Here is a 24,830-nt window from a genome sequence, read left to right as displayed (position 1 = left end):
ATATATATATATGAATATTAAAATCACTAGCGTGTGGAGAGTCATAGGAGAAGGTCAGTTTCTGTTTTGACTTTTAAATAGATTAAAAACTTTTGAGTTCAGAAACTATATGGAACTGAAATAAAAAGTTCCAAAAGAAACCGTATTGGAAATTTAAAAAAATATTTTTGACAAGTAATTACGAAAAATATTAGGAAAGGGGAAAATATCGCCATCCTCCCACATTCGTATTCGAGCGTTGCGTTCGCGAATAGAACATAGTGCTTTGTTTCTGTATCTTAATTAATTACCTACAAACAGAAAATGTAATATTAACTTAATAACACATATTATTATTGCTGGGAATTCATAATAATTAAAGGAAAATTCTGGGGAAATATTCAATCATTTATATAAATAAAGAAAAGTTTTCGTGAATATTGACTAAAGTAAAACAATAGCTGTCTGTCTGATAGTCTGACTTCAATGAGTTAAGGGTAAAAATTATTGTAATAATTTTAACCCTCAGCGCATTGCTGTCAGACTAGCAGTAACAATTAATAGTCAGTAACAATTGAACTGTTATAAACCAAATACACACCTATTGCACTATTACAGACTATTTTTAATTAATTAATAGTTATAATTAATTAATAGTTATAATTAATTTCCTTTCGTTTGCGCTTTATATGCAGGTCCTGGCCAAATTATTAGGCGCACTGTAAGTCCTAAAATCCTAATTAACTAAAATCCTAAAATCCTAATTAAGTGAAATCCTAATTAACAGCTTCATTATTTTCACTCGGCTGTAACTGGTTTAAACTTATTTATGATCATGCATGAATTGTTTAACATTGTAATGTAAAACAAATAGGAAGTATATAAAAAGTCTCCCGAATAAAAACCCATTACATGTATGTTTAAATATAAAAGTATTGCATATAATTTCGTGTAACACATGTAATTATTAAAAATCTACGATGTGTCTAATAATTTGGTCTAATTATTATAATATACTAATATAATACATGATATAACAAATATTCTAATTTATACAATATATCGTCGAATTTAACCAGTTGATGCCCGAACGTGAACAAGTACAAACCTGTTTCAGTAGCGTAAAAACAATAAAGCTGTATTGTATCACCTGATAATTAAGATTTTACATAGTACGTCTAATAAATTGGCCAGGGACTTTATCTATTAACCTTCAACGCACCACATTCAGACCGGTAAAATAACAAATGTCTTGCTTTAACTTAAAGCCTCAAAATATATGTTTTTTTCTTGTCTTCCATGCAGTCTTATTTCATAATTAGAATTTCAGAGAAGATAATGAGTTATGTTTTTTTGTAGGAGCCATTAAATAGACATTTCCATGAAAATCTAATAAAAGAATGAAACCACAAATTTAGAAAAAGGCAAACATTTAACATTATAAATCCAAATTTGTATTATTTTAATTAATAAAATGAGAAAAACAATTTTAGCAGAAAAATTTAAATTATGTGCAGCACTTGATCAGGGGACACACAGGAGCTGTTGTCAGTGGTGAACCCGATGCCCCATAATGGAAAATCAAATAAGGAAAAGCAATTAGAAAAATGTAAATGCAAAGAAAAATAAATGACAAATAATCACAAAGTAAGTCTAAATAATGACGTACATAAACGAAGACATAATAAAGAGAAGCCCACAGATAAGAAAAATAAAATATATATTGCCAAATCATTAGAAAAACTTTAGAAATAAATCAACCCCTATTTTGAAAATCTTGAAAAAGAGAAAAACATTGAATGAGTAAAAAGTTTAGAAAGGTGTCTATATGCTTTAGGAACATAAAATCCTTAATTTCAAAGCCTATTTATGCGGGATTCAATATCGGCCGTCTTTAAAATATTTTGGATTAAAATATCATAATTACAGTGATTAAAAGTCTCGTATTAAGAAATATCTTAAATTTTCATTATTTTTGTTATTGTCTGCTAAAATTGTTTTTCTGACTTTATAAAATAAAAAAGATCATATTTTTTAACGTATAATAATCGTAATTATAAAATAAACAAAAATAATAAAATAAAAGCATTTTAAACATTTGAAGTCATAAAGTTATTAGTGAAAAAATAAATTAAGGTTTTAAATATAAATTCGACATATGCATACATTAAAGAAATATTCAGTCTATGCAGAGTGCATTGATTCTACATGGTACAGTATTGAGTACTGTTCTTCGTTCAGCATTAAAAATTTATTTTTTATATTAGATAAGTTAACAATCTCCCAAAAGTTAAATAAGCTCCAAAATAAACAAATGAAACCAATATTTTAATTTATGATAAGAGGAATTAAGAACAATGCTAACATTTCACTAATACCTTTTAATCAAATATTATAGAATCGACTCTTCATTTAAACAGAAAACGTAGTTCTGTAAAAAAGTCCTAAACTAATTGACAAAATTCAAATCCTAAACTAATAACTCAGTTCCTAATTTTTTTTCCGATTGTCCTTAAACTAAAAATCAATGATAAATTTTTTTCTATCCAAACTAGATCCTGTAAAGTCATTTCATTATTTTGCGTTTAATGGGAAACAACGCCATGCTAAGAATTGAGTGCTGTGAAGGACACTGACCATGTCTAGAGGATTCTTTTCTCGAAATTTACCACATTTCAACTACACGATCGCTTTTAAATTAAGAGATTAAAAAAAACATCATTAATTTAACTTTAAAAAATGTGCAGATTTTGTATTTTTCATTTCCAACATTATTAAGATTTAGTGTACATGTGAGACGGACATTTGCTTTTTCTTCTCATTTAGTGCATCGAATTGACAGATTTAATAATGTATTTATTTGTGTAATAAGAAACTTTATTTTTTTAGCTCCTTATATTTATATTATTGCTAAGTTATGGAAAGCTCTTAAATCTTTCAACGACAATAAGAAATGAAAACACTAAAAGGTGAAAGACTCTTTTTTTTTAATCACATTTCCTCGGTTCTTTCTAGCATTAACAACGAAGACGCTCACTCAACTATTTATTTTCATATTCAAACACCTTTCAGTCAAGGTCATTTGCTTCGAGTTAATAAGGCGAGCTTTTCATTCTTAACTCAGTTCAAAAACCGTGTTTTAGAAAAAAGCTCAACGAAAAAAAAATGCTCATCTTCAATGTTCAACCCGAATTTCACACCTAAACGAAGAATTTCGTACTTAACTTCTTTTTATCGCTAAGCATAGTCATACAAATGCTCCTCTTTAATGTTTTAGTTGTGCTTAAACACGCCTCTTCAGCTGTGTCCATTTTCTTGAATAAGTATTTTTAGCTGTGTCCAGAAATAATAGCTCACCAACGCTATGTTTATCATTATTGATACCTGGTGTTCTTCTTGAAGTAGTTTTTGTCGATTGAAATTTTACGGATTTGGTCTATTATTCAGAATTTAAGCTGGTTAATCTATCAACAGCTCGCATGCATATATTAGAAATAGGTGATCTCAAGCAAAAATGTGCTCTTACAGTCTTCAAACGCATGGGTTTGGTAAATGTTACAAGGAACTATATTATCTCAAAAATGTTCAAACTTTGGAATTAAACAATACTAATGACCAAATTTTCTTTACGCATGCTGTAACTGGAATAAAACATATTTATTAAAGCCGCTTTATTTTCTATTGGGGCGCTTTTTTTTTAGATCAACCTGCTAGTCTTTCTTATAAAGTAAGGTCAGAGTCTGGTTGATAGGGCACTCGGCCCCTTCCTAAGAGTTCGTGGGTTCGATCCCAGCCGGCCGAAGAGTCCCCGTGTAGTATATGGTGACTGATGCATGTTAAATCTGTCGAGTCGCTAAGTTCTACATGTACCCATGACAAATCAATACCTCTGGGGGTACTCATCCAGAGTTCCCTTGTCTTCTGGATTGGATTCAAAATGACAAGGCTACTGAGTTGAGAATCATTAGTACCCAAAAATTAGATCGGATATAAAATAAGACCGGACTACATTTCCAGCGAGATTTTTTCTGTCTTTAAATAAATTGTATAGGGATCCCATAGTGACTGTATATCACTGAATGTGAAGAGCCTTTATTAAGAAGTATTTTGTAGCAAGGGCCTTTAGAAGTTTTGTTTCTTCTCTGATTTGTATTATTTAGATCATAAAAGGTCCACTATTGAAAGAAACTTCTAATATAATTCTGATATCCAGTAATATTGGAAGTTCATTAAAATTTATTTACGAAACGTTCAGAAGTAAATAAATATTTTTCTATTTTTGATATTTTAGCATTTAATATTTATTTCAAACTTTAATGAACATGTATAACATTACTTTATATCATTTGATATGAAAGTTAAGAAAAAGAAATTGTTTTAGTTTTATGTTTTTATTTTAATTATGATATTTGTTGCATTTTTAAGCAAATTTGATTGCATTTTCATGGGCATTTATAGGAATGTTTTAGGTCATCAAAATCCAAACTGACTGTTTGATATTATTAACTAAAGATTTTAAAGTGTGTTTTGAAATTATCATATAAAAGTATTCATATAGAAAAACTGTTTTTTTTATCAATTTTTAGAGAATGAATTGTTAAGAAAGAAATTCTACTCACTTGATTGGAGCATCATTTACTGTTCTTATTTATTTGATTAGATTTAATCATCGAAATTATCTTTTAGCTTATAACTTCTTTTCTTCGTATTTCGAATTCTATCTATCGCGTCGAATTTTTGTTTTAACAATATTTGATCATTTATGTTTGGGAACTTTGCTCCAGCAACATTAAAGTACTTTTTACTCATGTTTTGAAATTTTGAAATATTGCTGTCGTCCAAATTTTTTCTCTCTTTGATTTGAAGATCAGATTTTTCGATGTCATCGAAATTTCCCCCGTTTTGAACTTCGTTCCCATCAATTTTCCTTTGCAGATCTGTTTTCTCAGTTTCATCAAAATTTCTTTTTCCCATACTTCGAAATCCTGCTCTGTCGATTTCATCAAAATTTCTTTTGCCTATATTTCTGAATCCCGCACTGTCAATTTCATCAAAATTTCTTTTCCTCATACTTCCGAATCCTGCTCTGTCAATTTCATCAAAATTTCTTTTCTTCATGTCTTGGAATCCTGCTCTGTCAATTTCATCGAAATTTCTTTTCTTCATATCTTGGAATCCTGCTCTGTCAATTTCATCAAAATTTCTTTTCGCCATACTTCGGAATCCTGATCTATCAATTTCATCAAAATTTCTTTTCCCCATGCTTCGAAATCCTGCTCTGTCAATTTCATCAAAATTTCTCTTCCCCATGCTTCGGAATCCTGCTCTGTCAATTTCATCAAAATTTCTTTTTCTCATATAACGTAAAGCATTTTTATCGAGATTCATTAAAACTGGCTTATAAGGACTGTTTGGTCTTTTTTCCTTAATTTCTCGGAGAACTACTCCACCACCGATTTTGTCCAGGGGTGCATATCTTTTCAAGATTTTCTTTTCAGAAGATATCTGAAATATAATATTAAAAATAGCACACTTTAAAAATCTTGTGCAAATACTTCGCAAAAATTCTTAAAACTCATTGAAATCAGTTAAATTTGTATGACATCTAATATTTTCTATGCTGATAAATTTCCTAAAAAAGAGACCCTATATCAATGCTCACCTTTCATTCAGAGAATGAAATAAAAAAAAATTTCTTTAAAAATATTTAATACACTGTAAAAACTGTTATGTAATACAAATTTGATGTTTAACAACTCTAAAAATTGTGTCATCCCCCCCCCAAAAAAAAATTTGTAGCAATTTTCTCTTTTTCCTTATAACAACTAAACGGTGTACCCTACTTGAAACTTTGTGCACACCAAAATTAAAGGACATTAAATGCTACATCCTTAAATTTGATTGAACGATTTGATCAGAATAAGTTGTGATAAAAATTCAAAAATGTTTCCACTTCGGCTGAAAAAAAAAGTCTTACTTTCACTTGAAGTCGAAATGTAAGATACCATAATTCAATAATTCATACGATAACTCAATAATGTAAATACAATAAAAAATTGTTGCAGTGTTCTTTTTTAGTAATTAGTTGAGCGAATCCAAAATGCTATAATGTCCAGGGAAAAGGAAAAAAAAATAAAAAAAACGCGCCTCAAATTAATTCCCGAAATGATTTAACTTCTCTGCTAAACTTTTGAAAACTAAAAAACGGCTAAATTTTAGTCACTTTTACATTAAGATCAAGAGAGTGAGTTAATCCTTGCATATGCTGGATATATCACTTTTAAAGAAGTAATTGACTATAAACCTATAGTGACAAGGTGCCTTATCCTAGCTTCATATAAAAGGTCAAATCAATGTAGAAAAGTTTCTTCATAATTTCATTTGAAAGGTTAAGTAAGCATGTTTCATAAATGCGTTTACAGTACATACTTGCCAAAATCTCGATTTATCTCGAATTTTTTTTTCTTTGGATAATTAGAATAGTAGTAAACTGTACGTTTTATCATTTCATGATTGATTTAATAAGTTTGATTCAGATTGACTTTGCCCACAACAATCAATACAATACAGTTTATATAAAAGACTTGATAATCATGTAGTGAATTTTTTTAAGAGCGGAAAAAATGAAATTTACTGAGTAACAACTTTTAATTCATACCGCTTTAAATATTATGGGAACTTCTGGGTTTGCATCTATGACAGTATTCATGAGATTGAGTTTTTTTTTCTTTCCAGATAGTCTTAACCGCTTTCCTTATTATCCCGAGTTAACTCGGGTATGTATATATTGCAAATATTTATTATCCCGAGTAAACTCGGGCATTGCTGAATTCGTCAGTACGCTTTGTTTTATCACGTTTTTATTCGACCGACAGCAAAACAAAAAATAATAATAATCTGCTGGTATTGGAAGTTTGCCAAGTTTTGTTGGGGAGTTCTGCTATTTGTGGGACTGCAGACGTATTTTGTACAATTGTATGTACGATGGTTGATGAATTTACATAGAAAAAAAGAGTGAAAAAATGGCGTTCGCAGGAGAAAGTGAAAGTAATGCCGATGATTTTTCAGTTTATGAAAATGTGAACAGATACAAGGACAAATATTTAACTTTTTTCATTTTCCCGTGATAATTTGAGATAGTAAACTAAACTGATATTAAATTAAATATTGTTCGCGCATAAAAAAAAAATTAAAATTTCAGCTTAGGACTTGTGTATTATGTTTTACTTTAGTTCCTTGTATTTATTAATGAAATAAAAAAATATGTTGATTTTTTGAATTTTTTTTCCTCAAAAAAATTGGTAATGGAAGCGGTTAATAACTATTTGCTAATGTGTTTATTATTGGTAAATATCTTTAGAAAGCAGTGTTGTAATTTTTCTTCTTAAATGTAATATTTTTTCAATGAAATTTATTCCAGTCGATTATATTGCCTATGTTTTATAGATTATATATATTTATGAATTAAAAACTAATAAATCATGCTCTGTCAAGTTATATTTTTGACTAGTGTAATTGCAATTGACTGCAGTACAACATTTTTAAAATTCTCCTCCTTTGAGACGCTAAGGTATTTCACTCACTTGTTTAGTAAAACCTATATTTTTTCATGAATTATTTCTTATTAGCGCCGGCCAGGTGGCCGAGCGGTTAGCTCGCCTGACTGAGAAGCCAATGGCTGCGGGTTCGAATCCCGCTTTGTGCATGGATGTTTCTCTCTCTTGTGTTGTCCTCTGTAGTGTGTGATGTATGAAAGTGGCCCACCCTATAAACAGGTTTGTGGCAGTGTGGCGTGGGCAATGTTACTCGCCTCCGTGACTTAGGTTCACAGGTGCCCACTGGGTAACGCGAAATGAGTAACAACTCTGGCATCTTCTAAGGCGAAACGAATAAAGTTCAGTGCCTGCCATTGGAAAAAAAAATTCTTATTAGCAAAATATGTTCAATAAAATTCGTTTAACAGATTTTGTTAAGCAAAATTAAATTATGCGACACCCTCACATTAGTAATCCATAGAAGTAAAATTTTGTTCATGAACTATGACCCCGTAGAAGTCAATCTGCATCACCATGTTCATAAATCAAGCCAAATGCAATCTGGTAGATATTGAAAAATAATTTTGAAATGTCGACCTAACATTAGCACAGCAAAATTCTCAAATTCAAGTTAGATAAAAATTGCGAGCAGGAAATTTATGTTGTTTAAATTTTATTTAAAATATGAAATTGTGGTTAAAAGGGATGGTGGAATAAATCCATATTTAAAGCATCTAAAATAACTTAACAGAAGAAAAATAATGCAGATTACTTTAAACTTTTAATTCAATAAATGGTACCAGAAATCAGATAAATTAATTTTAGACTATTATTGTATTTCTTGTTTAAATTGCAGCACAAGAAAAAGCAGCTTAAGTATGTATGTCATTCTGTCAAAGTATACTGAAGAGTATTCCATAATATTTTTCTGCAAATCTCCTTAACAAACGTTATTACTGCAGCTATCCAAAAAATATTTTTGAAAACTTTTTCAGACTTTTGGATCGTTCTCTGGTCGAGATTATAATCTGTTTTATTCTTGGCTATAAATGGGGCCAATGAAATCCACCCCTTAAATTCGCTTGGTTTCACCAAGAAGGCTTGATGGAATTTGATACAACTTTATTAATGTTTAATTTCCATCCGCTTCTGATCTGTTAAGCCTAGTTCTCTCTGTGTATGTTTGATTTACAAATTTCATTTTAAGAAGTGTCTTTATATTGTCGTATTAAAATACTGCTTCTTATGGTTAACTTATTTTATTGTAGTTATAAATATTAGTGTTACTGAACATCAAAAATAGTGCAGAAAGTAGCGTAAAAAAAGAAACATTCTTGGTAAAATAGTTACATTGTTGTGTAAAATAGTTACCTCCATTTTGGTGTTAAGGTACACAAAATTTTTTACAGGGTACACTATAAAAAAGTTTGTTGCATAGTTCCCACCATTTTTGGTGTTGAGGTAAGTTAAAAAAAATCTCAGTGCATGTAGCCACACTTTTTCTTTACTTTTTTTACTGCTATAGTTTTATTTTATTATTTTTTTTTCTGTTTACATACAGGCGAGACATATTTTGATGCGAATCAATTTATGTCTTCATTGCATAAACGTTTCGATTTAAAAACAAACGCATTTTAACTGATTTATTTGCACTTAAACAATTGTTATTTTATATAATTTGTTTTCCAGGCTAACTACAGCTTTGCATTGTAAAATGTATTAAGCTTATCTAGAGGCTACTTTACAGTGTGTGTTTCATTTGGATAAATCAGACAAGCAGAGACGAAAAACATGCACATCCCAAGGTTCTGTTTAAAAAATTGAATTAAACTATTGATCGTAATTAAAATTAATGAACCGATGTTAAGTTACTTTTAAATGCAAAACATTAGATTTATTTATTAAATATTTTACAAAAATGTCTGGTTTCATTTAACGCTGTTACCCTACTTTGTTGTTCTAGTTTGTTTCAAATAACTATTTTCTATATTTTTTTCTTACTTAAAAACTATTTTAAATATCTCGAGATTTGAAATAGATGAATTCCTATCCTATAGTGTTTTAATTTAGATACATAAAACTTGATAGAAACCTTAATTAAGGAATTCTTTAAACAAAAACTTTTTCTACGATCATTCAAAAAAGCGAATAATCGATTGAATGAAAGGAATTTCGTTTATTGTAGTTGAAATAAATTGCAAACTTTTCAAGTGCAAATGTTATTCAAATAGAGTTTCATCCATTTGAAAAGGAAATACCAACAAATCTTTTTCGAATCAATTTCTATCTGAATGTTTTCAAAAGGATTAATTCCCCTTTTCTTTTTAAAATAAACAGTCATTTTTTCCGTTAAATTTAAGTCACGTAAATAATTTTCAAACTTTTTGAAAGGTTCAATTTTAAAACCAGACTAAACAGGGAGAGAATATATTTTTTATAATCTTTGTAAAATACGAGAAGGGTTTTATTATTCCGACCCTATTGTGAAACTGAGTGGTCACATCCATTTCATTTGATCACTTCTTTTAATACAGTTCTTTTTCTACGAGATTCCCTTTGAATTGCATTTTCTATTAGTATAAAACTAGATGATTTTTTATATACATTACCGACTCAATTTTGAGTTTACGACTATCAATGTTCGTATAGCCTTCGAATTTTGAACCTGACCCACAAGGGAACTCGTTGATCAAACAACGGGACACACTAGTCTTTGATGAAACTAGCCCACATTTGCGTTACATGGAGAAGAAAATCAGGAAAATCTTACACGGTTTGCCAGTTCGTAAGAGTATTCTAGCCCATGATCAATTTACCAGGGATGATATTTTAAGTCAGTACTGTGGTCAGTGCAAGCCGAGCGTAGAAATCGTATCTATCAGCCATTACTTAGATGTTGTTGTTGTTGTTATTTATGCTACTTTCCAATACCAGCAAGATTGCTTGGGAATCAAGCGGATTTTTAAGGCAGAGGGTGCGTTTCTTATTTTTTTAGAAGCGCCATCTTAGGCCAAGAATACGACTTCATCCACGCGCGCGTTACGGTTCGTTTTAAGGGCAGGACACAATCATGTTTAATTCATTTATCCACATATCGTAATTTTGACCCAAATCAGAGAACGATCAATCTCTAATTCAGTACCACTAGAGGTATTGATTTGTTATGGGAAATTCGAGGACTTTGTGACCCTGACAGATTTAATGTGCACCAGTCACCATTTAATACGTGAGGATTCTTCGGTCGGTGAGATTCGAACTCACGTTCTAACGAACACGAGCCCAACGTCCTTCCAATCAGGTTATCCTGGTCCATCGCTGGGGTCGAACTGTGGTTGCCTCATAAGAAAGAGGACTCATGAGCAGCTTTTTTTCGATTAAGTTTTTCTTTCTGAAAGGGACTGAACTTTGTAATCTGTGTAACGGAAGCTATATTAATAATATACTGTTAACGTTGTTTTACAAAACAATATTAAAATTTGGTAATATTTTATTCAATGTATATTTCACAGTCCAGTATATATTTCATTTAAATAATCAAAAATTTAAAATCTTCCCCATTAAAATCCATTAATAAAGTTGCATTTCAAAGGACCACCATAAAGACTTATTAAATGACATTTAAATGCAAATTGAGAAATTTGATGCTTCCGCAGCTTTTTACTTTAGAAATTTTAATGGCCAATAGGGTCATTCAAATGGGAATAATTATTACGATTAATAATAATTTCGTGTTCAATCCTTGCAAAAGATCAAGAATGCGAATAAAAATTTTAATATTATTTATTTATAAGCAAGCGTGTCAGTAATTCAATTTGTATTATAATGACAGTATAATTGTAATAGGAATTAAAGTTTAATTCTAATTGCATTTGCTAAAATATTTGTTGAAATTCAAGTACGGTAGTTACCTTTTGAATTCTTAAAACATAAAAAGCTTTCTAATAAAATTCCTTTTAATAGAAATCTCTTCTTACTAAATTTGTATGTCAAACAATAAAAACTGAACCAATAAATTTGTTCATTTAAGCGAATTCACTAAAAGACAAAGTATATTATTCCTTTTCTAAACAAATCTCTCTAATCAAAATAAAAATTAAAAAATTTTTTTTTCCAGATTGAATGTGATGGTTTAAAAGCATTTTTGTGTCAATTACTCTTGAATCAAAAACGAGAAGACTCTTATTTTAAAAAACGTTCCTTAATATTTATATCTTGAAAGAATTTTATTTAATATCTATGACGCGATTTCAATATAAAAGGGAGTAGTAATCAATGTAGTAAAGGAAAAAGCGAGTGCCTTTTTCAGACACAACCATCTCAGAAATCACTTTTTAATTTCAATCGTACTAAATACTTTTGAGAGAAATACAGTCCCTGGACAAATTATTAGACGCATTATTAGATTCTTAATTATCAGATGATACTATACAGCTTTATTGTTTTTATGAGATTGAAACCGGTTTGCACTTGTTTACGTTAGTGTACCAGTTGGTTTTAGACGATATATAATATAAATTTGACGATAGGATACATTAGACAATATATTATATAAATATACAGGGTGGTCCCGAATTCATGGTACAAACTTTAATGGTAGGTACAGGACATTGTAAGATTGATTTATTGTATAGGATTGTATAGTCGCAAGTGACGCGGTGAGGCGTAAACAGGGGAAAGAAAAGGAAAGAGAAATGGAGTGATCGGTTGGTATCATTGCCGGTAGAGGGCAGTTGATGTCTAGCTGCCGTTGATAATGATGTATCGCAGTAGGGAAAAGCGCCATTCACAATTGTGCTGCAGCAATGTGCGTTGCAGCCGGATTTCGTAGGTAATGTGCTATTTACAGATGAAGCGACATTTTCACGCGAGGGTGTCTTTAATGCGCACAATTCCCATGTGCGGGCAACCGATAATCCACACGCAACGCGTCCACATGCGTTTCAACAACGTTTCTGTATTAATGTGTGGGCTGGTATTGTGAACGACTTTTTGATTGGCCCATACTTACTTCCCACGCGACTCAGTGGCGGAAGCTATCTTATTTTTCTGAAAGAAGTGTTACCACAACTACTGCATGATGTTCCGATCGCCATTCGTAACCGCATGTGGTTTCAGCACGATGGGGCGCCAGCACACTTCAGCATTGATGTACGGAATTACCTGAATGCCACGTTTGGTGCTCGATGGATTGGGCGTGGTGGACCAATCCCTTGGCCACCCCGATCTCCCGATTTATCGAGCCTCGATTACTTTTTATGGGGTCATCTAAAGCATCTTGTTTATGAGACTCCAGTTGACTCAGATGAGGATCTCGTCGCTCGCATATCTGTAGCTGCTGCAGGTGTGCGTGAAATACCAGGCATCTTTGAACGTGTACGCCAATCGCTCCATCGACGCTGTCAAGTATGTATCGCTTCTGGTGGACGCAATTTTGAACACTTACTGTAAGCATGACACTTGTCAACAACGCTTTCAATAAAATCTTTGTTTTTCTTTTCGACCGTTATTTCTCCTGTTTACGCCTTACCGCGTCACTTGCGACTATACATTCCTATACAATAAATCATTGTTATATTGTCCTGTACCTACCATTAAAGTTTGTACCATGAATTCGGGACCACCCTGTAGAACATTTATTTTATATCGAGCATTATACAGGGTGTTTATAAAGTCCCGGACCCATTTTGATGTTTAATAACTCATAAAATAATAAAGATAGATTAAAATTAATAACATAAATGGTTAGATAGACTCAAAAAGCTTCATGACCTTTGTCAATGAGCTTCCACGTGTGCCTCCTTCGTCGCACGGAGAATATCAAGTCGATAGGCAATTTCACGCCAGGTAGCGGCAAGTATGTCGGTATCCACAGAGGCTATTGCGGTTGTAATTCTGGCTTTCAGGTCATCAACATTCGACACAATCCTCCTGTAAACAATGTCCTTTATAAATCCCCAAAGAAAAAAGTCCAGCGGCGTTATATCGGGTGATCTGAGTGGCCAAGGAATTGGACCTCCTCGACCAATCCGTCTTCCTGGAAAATGGTCATTCAAAGAACTACGAACGATGATACCCCAATATACCTTCGTATTTCCACAACTAGAAGAGCTTCAGCCACATGTCTTTTTGCAACAAGATGGNTTTCCAACATGTCTAAGTATACGACTGATGAGACCGTCTTTTCTGTAAAAAAGAAAGGTCCAATGACTCGGTCGTGCATTAGTCCACACCACACATTAACCTTTGGGGAATCCCTTTGCGTCTCACGGTATTCATGGGGGTTTTCAGATCCCCATATGTGCACATAATGCCATTAACAATGCCAGAAACATGAAAGGATGCTTCGTTGGAGAACATTATGCGCTTCAGAAAATCAGCATCTTCTATCTTTCCTACCATATCTGCTGTAAACCTCTAAAAAAGAAGGGGGCACACGTGAAAGTTCATTGACAAGGGTCATGAAACTTTTTGAGTCTATCTAACCATTTATGTTATTAATTTTAATCTATCTTTATTATCTTATGAGTTATTAAACATCAAAATGGGACTTTATAAACACCCTGTACTGGTATATTATAATGATTAGATCAAATTATGAGACGCAGTGTAATTTTTTAACAATCATTACACGATTTGCGCGAGTTTATACGCGATAATTTTATATTTAGACATACATATAATTTGTTTCCGGGAGATACTTCCTCTTTGTGTTTATTTTGAGAGTATTGCATTCTAATATTAGGCAATTGATGCGTAAACAAAGAGATGCATTCGAATAAAAACAATGTCACCTGATAGTTAGAATCTTATAGTGCATCTAATCGCAATATTTCTGTTCATTTTAACCTTTTTTTATGTTAAACATTGCTTAAAATGTCATCCCATGAATGAGTGAAAACACTCAAAATATAACATCGTCTTTAAAGATGTTATTTCCTTGAAGCAAGGGAAATCCTTTCGTAATTTCCTGTTTCTTTGCAATCTTTCTTGACATTTTCATAAGAAATCACTTTTTATAAAATAGGACTTCATATCATGAACTGTCTAATTTACATTGCAAAAATCAGGACAATTTTGTGTATTACTAAAGGCTAATGTGGTCCTAAAACTGTGATGCCTTACTATGAGACAAAAGGAGGAGACTATTAAGGATATCTAATTGGTTTCAAAGCCGCAGTCTCTGGCAAAATAATTAGATGCACTATAAGATTTTACGTAAAATCTTAAATATTAGGTGATACTATACAGCATTATTGTTTTGACGTGACTAAAACCGGTTTGCTCTTGCTTACGGTCGTTTATCAATGAGTAGACGATTTGATAAATTAGATAATATATTATATAAATATAGAATATTTATTATATCGGGTATTATATTATAATAATTAGACCAAACGATTCGACGCACTGTAGTGTTATAATAATGACATGTTTTGCCCCAGTTTATAGGCAATGCTATAATATTTAAATATGCATGCAATGGATTTTTATTCGGGAGATTTTTTATATATTTCCTATATGTATTTATTTTGAACGTATTACATTACAATGTTAACCGACTAATACACGAACATAAACAAATAAATAAAATATAGCGTAACGAATTCTTAATAAAGCCGTATTATGACCTGATAATTCAGATTTTACATAGAATCCCATAGTGAGTTTAATAATTTGACTGTATTCTATATGTAACATTCTTCTCAATAACTATTTAATTGATTTTGTTTTATATATTTAAAAATACATAGTTTAAAATGCTGTGTGTTAAACTTTCCATTCAGTCCTTACTTAATGAAACAGAATAATAATTATTATTGAGTTGCAAAAATGAGCATAAAAGTTTTGGCTTAAAAGAAGAAGACAATTGACCTCTCTCTTTGCCAAACAATTTCGATTATATTGTTCCTTTGAGGGTTATAAAACCGTCGAAAAAAAGGTAATTCAGTTGTTTCTTGGTAATTAGTACTAGTTAATTAATATGTTAACCTTTTGAGTAATTAAAATTGAAACTTGGTCCGAGAACGAAAGGATGATATTTTTTAGGAGCTCACAATGCATGATGTGCAATATGTAAAATAAGCACAATCTCTTGGCATATTATTAGGCTTAAGATTCTACGTAACCGGTTTACATTTGTTAATGTTAGTGTATTAATTGGTTAAAATTGTAATACAATTAATTTAAAAATAAATACAAATCGGAAGTATATGAAAAATCACTCTATCAAAGCCCATTGCATTAATGTTTAAATATAAGAGTATTGTATATAAGTTCGTGCAAAACATGCAATTATTAAAACACTAATAATCTGGTCTAATTATTACAATATACTAATATAATACCTGATATAATAAATATTTATATGATATATTGTCTAATTGATATCCTAACGTAAACAAGTGCAAACCGGTTTCATTCTCATAAAAGCAATAGTATCACCTGATAATTAAGATTTTACATAGAATGTCTAATAATTTGTCCAGGGACGGTATTTAACCAATTTTTGAACTCCGTAGATTGTTGCATTTTGAATATAAATGATTGATTAAATAATAAACAAGGAGTAAAAAGGAGTTTTATATACTAGATGGAAAAATACTTATAAACCAAAACGACATTGAAGTTTTTACAGAGAGTCAAGGAAAGCATATAAAAATCTAAACAAGTGTTTCATTCCAAAACGTACTAAAAGGCTACTCAGAACATCATAAAACAATTTCAAATACTAATTTTAAAAACCTGAATTTGAGTAGTTTTTTAGAAATAAGTTTTTAAAAATTGTAACGCTCAAGAACATTTGTAGAAAGAAGAGCTAATCGGGTGGCGACAATCAGAAAATTTGTTGTGTTCATAATATAGACATTTTTAAAATCATTTAACAACACTAGATTGCCTAAGGAAGTCATTTTCACTGCTTTTAATTTCAATTAAAAAAAACAATTATGTATATAATGACACAATTTCTTAGGATTTCGTACAGCATATAATTTTTTAGCGTTAATATTTACTAATAACTTGTTATAAAACCGTAAATAATATAAAAATATTAAAAATTAATTTTAAACAAATTTATTTACGCATTATTTATTCTTTTACAATCTTGTCATTTTGACTGCTTTTGGGCAATATAGGTATATACTAAGTTTCAATCTTTCTAGTGTTAAGTAATGATGGAATTTTGGATAAATGAAAATCGTATTTAACGAAAAATAATTCGTTTATAAACATCAACCCTTTGAACCTTTAAAATAGAATATTTCTACATAAAAAGCTTATTGAGGCATTGATTACCTTTTAAAAGTTTAATTGATAATTTCTCTTGCATTATTTCTATGTATTATCCTAGTGTGTATTTTCGTATGTATTATTTTAGGTTTCAATTTAGAGCCCGAATTTTAATGACATAAAAAGAGCCCTAAAAATGCAAAAATGTACTTATCGCAAAAGAAGCCATATTAAGTAAAAATATTAAAACTAAAGTAATATTTTCCTCCTTAAAATTACTTCCATTAAATCAAAATATATAAAACAACGCTATACACGTTCTGCGTTCATTAAAATTTGAAATATATGTCAAAATAATAAGAATAAAAAAATATTTGCATTGACTACTAAACATAGTATAAAAAAAAGGAAAAAAAATGCCCGAAAAATTTAAGAAATACTTTAAAATACAAAAATACTCTTAAAATTTTAAAAGAATGTCCTAAAAGTAAAATAAAAATTTCAAAAATGTAAATCGCTTTCAAAGCTTGCCAATACAAATATCATCAAAATCCGGGCCTTATTTATATTTATTTATTTTGAAATGAATTTATATTTGGAAGCTTCATTTTCTTTTAAATGTATTATTTTTCAACGAATTTTATTAAAAATATTGCTGTACATACACTCTTAATGCAATGATATTTGAACATGAAATAATAAAGTCTTACCATTCCGCACAAAACAGCCATAAGTAGAAGTAAATACATAGCCATGGCTTTTCTGTTAAGAAAAGATTTTCGCGTCTTTCTTTAAATAATCAAAACTCCGCCTCTTTCATCAATACTAACCAATAAGATTCTTCATGGAATAGAATAGAATTTCTCTCTTTTTTTTTCTCAACCAATTTTAAATACTTCCAAACTCACTTATAACGAGAGCCCAGATTCACCGTCCGGTATAATGAATCCGGGATTTAGTGAACTCTCGGTTGTAATGAACGTTTTTAGTTGATTCACCCGCTTATAGTGAACAGTTGAGAAATCGGTTGTTCGTTCATAGCGGACTTTCTTACAGCTATTTATATAAATGATATTTAGACTTTTGTAAGTTTAGTTCAAAAGTAGATAATTGCGCTATTTTTTAATTAAGAATGAAATATTTCCATTATAAAAAATTGTTTCAAATGAGTGTTGTCAAAAATCACGGAAATCTAAATTCGTTAAAGGAAGGCTTCCTTACGAATATTTTGTACCGATTAAAAATTTAGTTATAGAAATACATTCTGTATACTTCGTTGCATACAGAATCCGGGTAGTTAATTTACAGAAACAGATTATGTACCAGCAATACAACAGAATATTTTTTCAAAGATTTCAGATATAGTGAAACATCGTTTATTATTGCTGGGCTCGTTGATAGTTCAATATGGCGAGGTCAGACTATATTTTTTTACATCATATCTATGTGATTCTAAATAAAACTCCACATTTCTTGAAAATAAATTGACTAATTTTCTTTTTAGAATGGAATGAGGGAGAGTTTTTATTTTATTCCTTTGTTTATTTACTTTTTGTGTTGTGGTGGCATTTATAAAATTGTTTGACTTCATTTTTATTTATTTATTTGTTTTTCGAATTAATTTAAAAAATCGTTTTATTTTTTGCTCGCTTAATATTCAATTCATTTGGCTGGTATTCGTAGTGAACATTTTTCTAACTGGTTAAATTGAATCATAGGATAAATCTTTCAGTAAACAAATGATCAGCTACTAAATATTTTTTTTAAAAAATAAGTTTTCTTTCCAATGGCTGTTATTTGAAAATAGAAAGTCATGAAAAATGCATCTAAAAATCGCGACATTTATAAAAATAAGACGCAAAAATGACATCAAAACTGATAAAATAATTAATTTAATATCAATTGTTGAAAAATATGTTTTGATCTTTCAGGAACTCGACAATGGACGTATTAATTATTCAAAGAGGCAGCGAAATATAATGATATACCCTTCAAACATAATCAAACGTTACTATAAACTAAGTCTGACGACACGAATGGAAGACGTATGAAAAAGACTGATATGCATTTGATTTGCGTATTTTAAAGCATTAAAATAATAGCTTAATATTTAATACTAATAATTTTGATAATATGAACAAATTTAAGATTTTTTGCAGTAGCCACTTTTATTTATTGTACATAAAAGCTCTCTTAACTTACATTGCAATTGAAGATGAAGGGCGAAATTACTGGTAATTTTAATAGTGCTCACTTTTGGAAACATGCGAACACATTGAAGATTCTAGACTATTACAAAGAGTCGCGTTAGTTCTGGGAATCGAGCTTTCTAATGAGGTGTATCGGGTTCGAATCCCAGTGATGGCTGATCGATTCGAATTCCACATCCGGCTTGCACCGACCACAGTAATGACGTAAAATATCCTCAGTGGTATACGGATCATGGGTTAGAGTCCCCTTGCGTATGGCTAACCGTGAGAGGTTTTCGTGGTTTCCTTCCGCATGTAATGCAAATGTGAGTTAGTTCCATCAAAAAGTCTTCCGTGAAGGCAAATTTCTTACAATATTTGATTCAGGAGTTTCTTTGTCTTCTGGATTGGGTTCAACATTACAAGGTTACGGAGTTGAACATTAGTAGTCGCAAAAAAATTGGATCGACTGTTCAATGACGGTTATAAAGACAAAAAAATATTGATATTATTAATGCATTTTTTTTTTGAAAGATTTCTCAGGACAGTTTTAAATATTTTCCTTCCAAGTTGGTTTATGTAAAAATTAATTAATGTATTTTTGATCAATCTTATTGGTTCGATGATTGGATGATTCGATGGTTGGAGGATGAATTCAAATATGCTAATTAATTAGTGTAGATGATATTTTTAAGTTACGAAATTGGACACAAAAATATACTTTCTCTGAATAAATATACTTTTATTTCAACCGATTCAGATTTCTGATCCCTGAAATATAAAGAGTAGTCGCAATTTGGGAAGTATGGCCCTCATAGTTTGGTCAGTTTGGACCCCTTAATGTTAATTTTACTTTTCGCGTATTCCACCATATCTCCAGAAATTTTTAAGCGGATTGAAAAATGTTTGTGCACAATTATGAAATTCGTTTATCTAAAGATAAATGAATGCAAAAAAATAAATAAAATAAAAATACGGCATTTTTAAATTTCGATTTCTCAAGTAATTTTTCTCAAATTTTGTATTTTGCCATTTAAAATTGCATATTTTAAAATGATGTAAAAAAAATTATAGCTTACAATTTCAAAAAAATTCGACTATTATTTTATAAATAAAAAAAAATATTTACGAATTTTTTTCTTCTTCATGGAATTATATTTGGATAAACTCATTTTATAATTGTGCAAACATTTTTTGATTAGCTTAAAAATTTCTCGAGTTATGGCGAAATACGCAAAAAGTATAATTAACATTAAGGGGTCCAAACTTTGAATCGTTCTCTTCATCCAACTATGAGGCTATGTTAAATTAAATGCCTAATTATGGTTCATGTCTGATGCTGATTAGTTTAAATTATACAGAGCAAAAAATAATATTAAAATAGTTCAAAACCGTAAACATATTGTCATTTTCATTTGAAATTTTGAAAAAAAATTTATTAGTAAAAGAAAAAAAAGAGAATGTAACTTTTACACCTTAATAAGAAGAGAGCTTAAAAATACAATTTTTTAAAAAAATTGCGCAATACAGTAGAAAATTGTAAAAAAAAGAAGAATAGAATGAAAAATATAACAAATGAAGGGGGAAGTCATAAAACCTTTTCTATGGAAAGTCTATGTACCCCCTTTGCCAGGAAAAGAGAATACAAAAGTGTACATCAATATTGCCGATATCTCAGTGAGTAAATTGATCAATAAATAAATAAAGTTATTCAAGATATGTTGTCAATAAAACACAAAAACGGAATAAATAAGTAAAGAAAGGAAAAAAGAATGAAAAATATAACAACTGAAGGAGGAAGTCTTAAAACCTTTTCTATGGAATGTCTATGTACCCCCTTTGCCAGGAAAAGAGAATACAAAATTGTACATCAATATTGCCGATATCTCACTGAGGAAATTGATCAATAAATATATAAAGTTATTCAAGATATGTTGTCAATAAAACACAAAAACGGAATAAATAAGTAAAGAAAAGAAAAAAGAATGAAAAATATAACAACTGAAGGAGGAAGTCTTAAAACCTTTTCTATGGAATGTCTATGTACCTCCTTTGCCAGGAAAAGAGAATACAAAAGTGCACATCAATATTGCCGATATCTCACTGAGGAAATTGATCAATAAATAAATAAAGTTATTCAAGATATGTTGTCAATAAAACACAAAAAAGGAATAAATAAGTAAAATAATAAAGACATCATGGAACAACACTTTGGTGTAAAGTAGTTGCCACCCTTCCCTGCTTGGAGTCTTGCAGTGTATATGAAAGCTCGATTTTGTGTATACTTAAAATTTTTTGCACGATTTTTTGAGGTTGTAGTGCCTATACTATTACAAAAAATGCCAATTCACTAGCATAAAAGACATGTTAACTCGATTCTATGATGGGGTACGTTTTCATAGATGAAGGTTGATATGGTCGATCTCCACATTGGTGACCCGGACGTGATGTGAACATGCCTACCCTGACAGAAATTTTTGACCTCATTTAATGATTCTTTAGAAAAGTTTTTCATTTAAATCCTAATTTCTTACTCCATTCAAGTTATTAATTACTCCATCAAGTTATTAATATTTGTGATCAAAAGATATACCTAACGAATAATACGATTTTTCTTTAAAGTTATACAATCTTGATTTATTTGATAATGAAGCTTCAAAAAAGCTCCTGTTATAAAAAAAAGCCGCTCCAATCTACATAATTAACGAAAAGTTTCCTTCCAAGGAAGTTAATCAACTTTTCTGTAGACGACAGGAAGTTATTATTAGTTTTGAAGGCAAGAAAAAGAATTCTTTTGGATGAAATTATTGAATCGAAATATTTGCCACATACTACAAAATAACTTTACTGATGAATATTCTAACGACCGTTAAGAGAAACCTCTTTCTTTAGTTATCGATTTTAGTCTCATTTTATGGATTTTTTACAATTTTGTAAATATTTTAAATGATTCGCATAAAGAAAAGCAGAAGTACTCTCTCAATGCCAAAATCCAAGACAAGAAAATTGCTGTCATTCGATTCTGGTTGGTAACCGTTCATTTTTTAGTTATGTCAGAAAATGATGCCCTTATTTATGTTCATAGAATTTTCTTCTCCTGTATTACTATAAATATTTCATTTTGCCCTTATTTTTAAGTACCTTGACATCAAACAAAAATTTACAAATTTTGTCCCCCCAATGCACAGTAAGAAGAATGCAATTTTTTTTTTAAATTTAAGGGCGAATCATTCTAACGTTATTTCAGAATCCTGCAAAGATTTATTCTCCTGTATTTATCTATCAGTTTTTATTCATCGTACTGCCTGTTCTCAAAAATATAAATTTAAAAGAATACCTGAAAATACTCGCAACCCAAAAAAAAATTGAAGAACAAACAACAAGCAGCAGCTTTCATGGTTTTACTTTCCATGTAGCGCAAATGCGAGTTTTATTCTAATACTAGTACCATCATGAAAGCACTATTTTGTTCAGGAGTTACCTTGTCTTCTGAGTTGGGATCAAAATTACGAGGCTCATATAGACGATACGGAACAACTGCTCCATGCCAGCGATAAAGTTAAATGTAACTTAGATAAAACATAATATCCAATACTCCTTTAAATGGTTTCGAAATTTAAATGTTAAGTAAATTTTTCGGCACATATTGTTGTTTTAGCACACAGTAGCTTAAATTTAATTTTAGAATTTTTAAAAATTTCTGATGAGCCCATGTAAAATTATTTTTACAAAATTATTAACAATTTTTGAAATAATTTGATACTTACCTGGTTTCACCCCCTGAAAAATTTCTACAGGTGCCTTTGGGTTTTATTTCAAATTTTTTGATAGATAAAATTTCAAATACTGAAAAAATAAAGTTATGTAATTATTTTCCCATTTAATTTCAGGGAAGAAAGAAGTGATAGAAAATTTATACAAGTAAGTATGTAATTTGGTTATATATAAATTATTTTCTTTATTATTACAATTATTACAAAAACAATAAATAGTGTTTTTTTTGTTTTTTTTGTAATGTGTATAATATATGATAACTGTGAAATTCACAAATGACTAGAGTAAACTTAGAGATGACTAGAGTAATAATTTTCATAAAATATATTTTATAAATTAACAAGCTCATTTGAGATTTTGATAAAATTGATTGATTTAAAAGAAATAGGACTATATTGTTAATAGTAAACACTTGAAAATAATTTTTAAATTTTTAAGAAATCTCTTGTATAAAGAAAAGAAAGAAAAAAAGTATCAATTTATAAATATTTGCTTATACATTTCTAGTATATATTTACTATTGATTTAATTCATATAAATTTAATAAATTTTTGTCAAAACAGTGTTAAAATTGCCTTTTCAACATAAACCTTTCTAAGTAAATTGAATCATAAAAGATACAATTAAAATGACTCCTAAAAGAGAGTCAATAAAAGGAATCTCATACAAATTAGGAATGTTGTTTAGCACGATATTAGTATTTTTTTCCAATAATAGAATATTTTCCTTCGAATAAACCGATATTGAAATAAAATGTTTGCTAAAGAAAGCAAAATAATGATCTATTTGAATCTAAAAGAAAAATACCTTTTCAAGTTTTAGTAGTTCGAGCTATAAACTAATTCAATCAATAATTTCATTTGTTTATACTCTATATAGACACTTTTTCGGTTTTTGACATATTTTTTAATGAAGGGTTTGAAATAAAAATTGGCAAAATATAAATGTTTCTACACTCTGAATAGTTCTATTGATTAAATTTTCACAGTCTAAGGGGCTAAAGTAATTAATTAGTATTAATTAACAGAAACCGACAAAAAATCGTATTTTTACTGCATACCTTTTACACGACACATTTGTATTTTTGGCCATAAAAATATAGGCCGAATACTAAAAAATATGAGTGCACCTGTTTAGACGGAAGAGTGTTTGATAGCTCCTTCACTGTTAGACTTTTCATTCTAAAATAACTGGCACGAGTGTGTTCACCCAACGAAAGTTTAAGTTTACGGTAAAGAACATTTGTTACTTTTACGGTTTTTTAACCCTTTACAACTAGCATGGTTTCAAAACCGTAAAAAAGAAAATAATTGTACACTTAAGCTAGGCTTTCTGTTAGGTAATAGGTATTGAGTTGTGTTTCCTCAAATGAATCGTGAAATGTTTTTTAATTTATTTATTTGTTTTTTTTCACCTATCGTAAGAGATAGAAAATACTAGACTTTTTTGTGTTAAGCAGCTTAATGGAGCTGCCATCTATGCGTGAATAAGAACATCGTATTTTAATAGTCCAGAGTCACAAATTGGGGAGCGCAGAAAGCTGGAATTAAGGGAGTGGAAGAAATATTGTGATGTCAAGGCTGAGACTCAAACACCCGTTACGTCGCTCAAGAGATTGATAGATTAGCCCTCTCGGCTATAATATAGTTTGTCCACGGTAAGAACTTCCCCCACCACAAAGTCAGAAGCTGTCTGCTGCCATGGAAACAAGTATAACACATTTCATGGAGGGTAGCTTCTCTTCACTCTAGGGCTAACACAGTAGACCAAAGAAAAAAAATTCCTTCCTGTCACCGACACCACACCCCTTCTTAGAATGCTTCATTACCATGGTCACCGCCAGGGGTCCAGCTTTGGATGGCTTCTGATTTATGGTGGTCCAACATAAGAATAGCTACTTGTTTTGATTCCTGCTGAATCAACATGCATTTCTATTAAACCATCGTACGTATTGTTGTACCATTATAGACCATCTCGAATTTCCATCATACTGTCTTAGAAATCCAATGCTGGAATGATCATAAGCAACCATCTTCCCAATAATGAAATTCTATCTAAGATGGTCGAACAGTAAAAAAAAAATCGTTTGTTCTTGAGAACCAACAAGAATTCCCATTAAACCATC

At 30.2% G+C, this 24,830-nt stretch overlaps 1 protein-coding gene across 1 annotated transcript in view; it reads right to left on the bottom strand.

The window, feature by feature from the left end:
• Positions 1 to 17,543, bottom strand: part of LOC107449377 (orcokinin peptides type A-like) — a 19,560-nt gene extending 2,017 nt beyond the window's left edge. The window contains exons 1-2 of the mRNA XM_016064882.3: positions 17,453 to 17,543; positions 4,599 to 5,484 (exon numbers count right to left, since the gene is read on the bottom strand). Of these exons, the coding sequence (XP_015920368.2) occupies positions 4,642 to 5,484; positions 17,453 to 17,497 (888 nt within the window). The 5' untranslated portion in view covers positions 17,498 to 17,543 and the 3' untranslated portion in view covers positions 4,599 to 4,641. The remainder of the gene's footprint in view (positions 1 to 4,598; positions 5,485 to 17,452) is intronic.
• Positions 17,544 to 24,830: the final 7,287 nt, after the last annotated feature.

The sequence above is a fragment of the Parasteatoda tepidariorum genome, chromosome X2 (genome assembly GCF_043381705.1).
Source record: "Parasteatoda tepidariorum isolate YZ-2023 chromosome X2, CAS_Ptep_4.0, whole genome shotgun sequence".
NCBI classification, from domain to species: Eukaryota; Metazoa; Arthropoda; class Arachnida; order Araneae; family Theridiidae; genus Parasteatoda; species Parasteatoda tepidariorum.
This window is presented reverse-complemented; position numbering and strand designations above follow the sequence as displayed.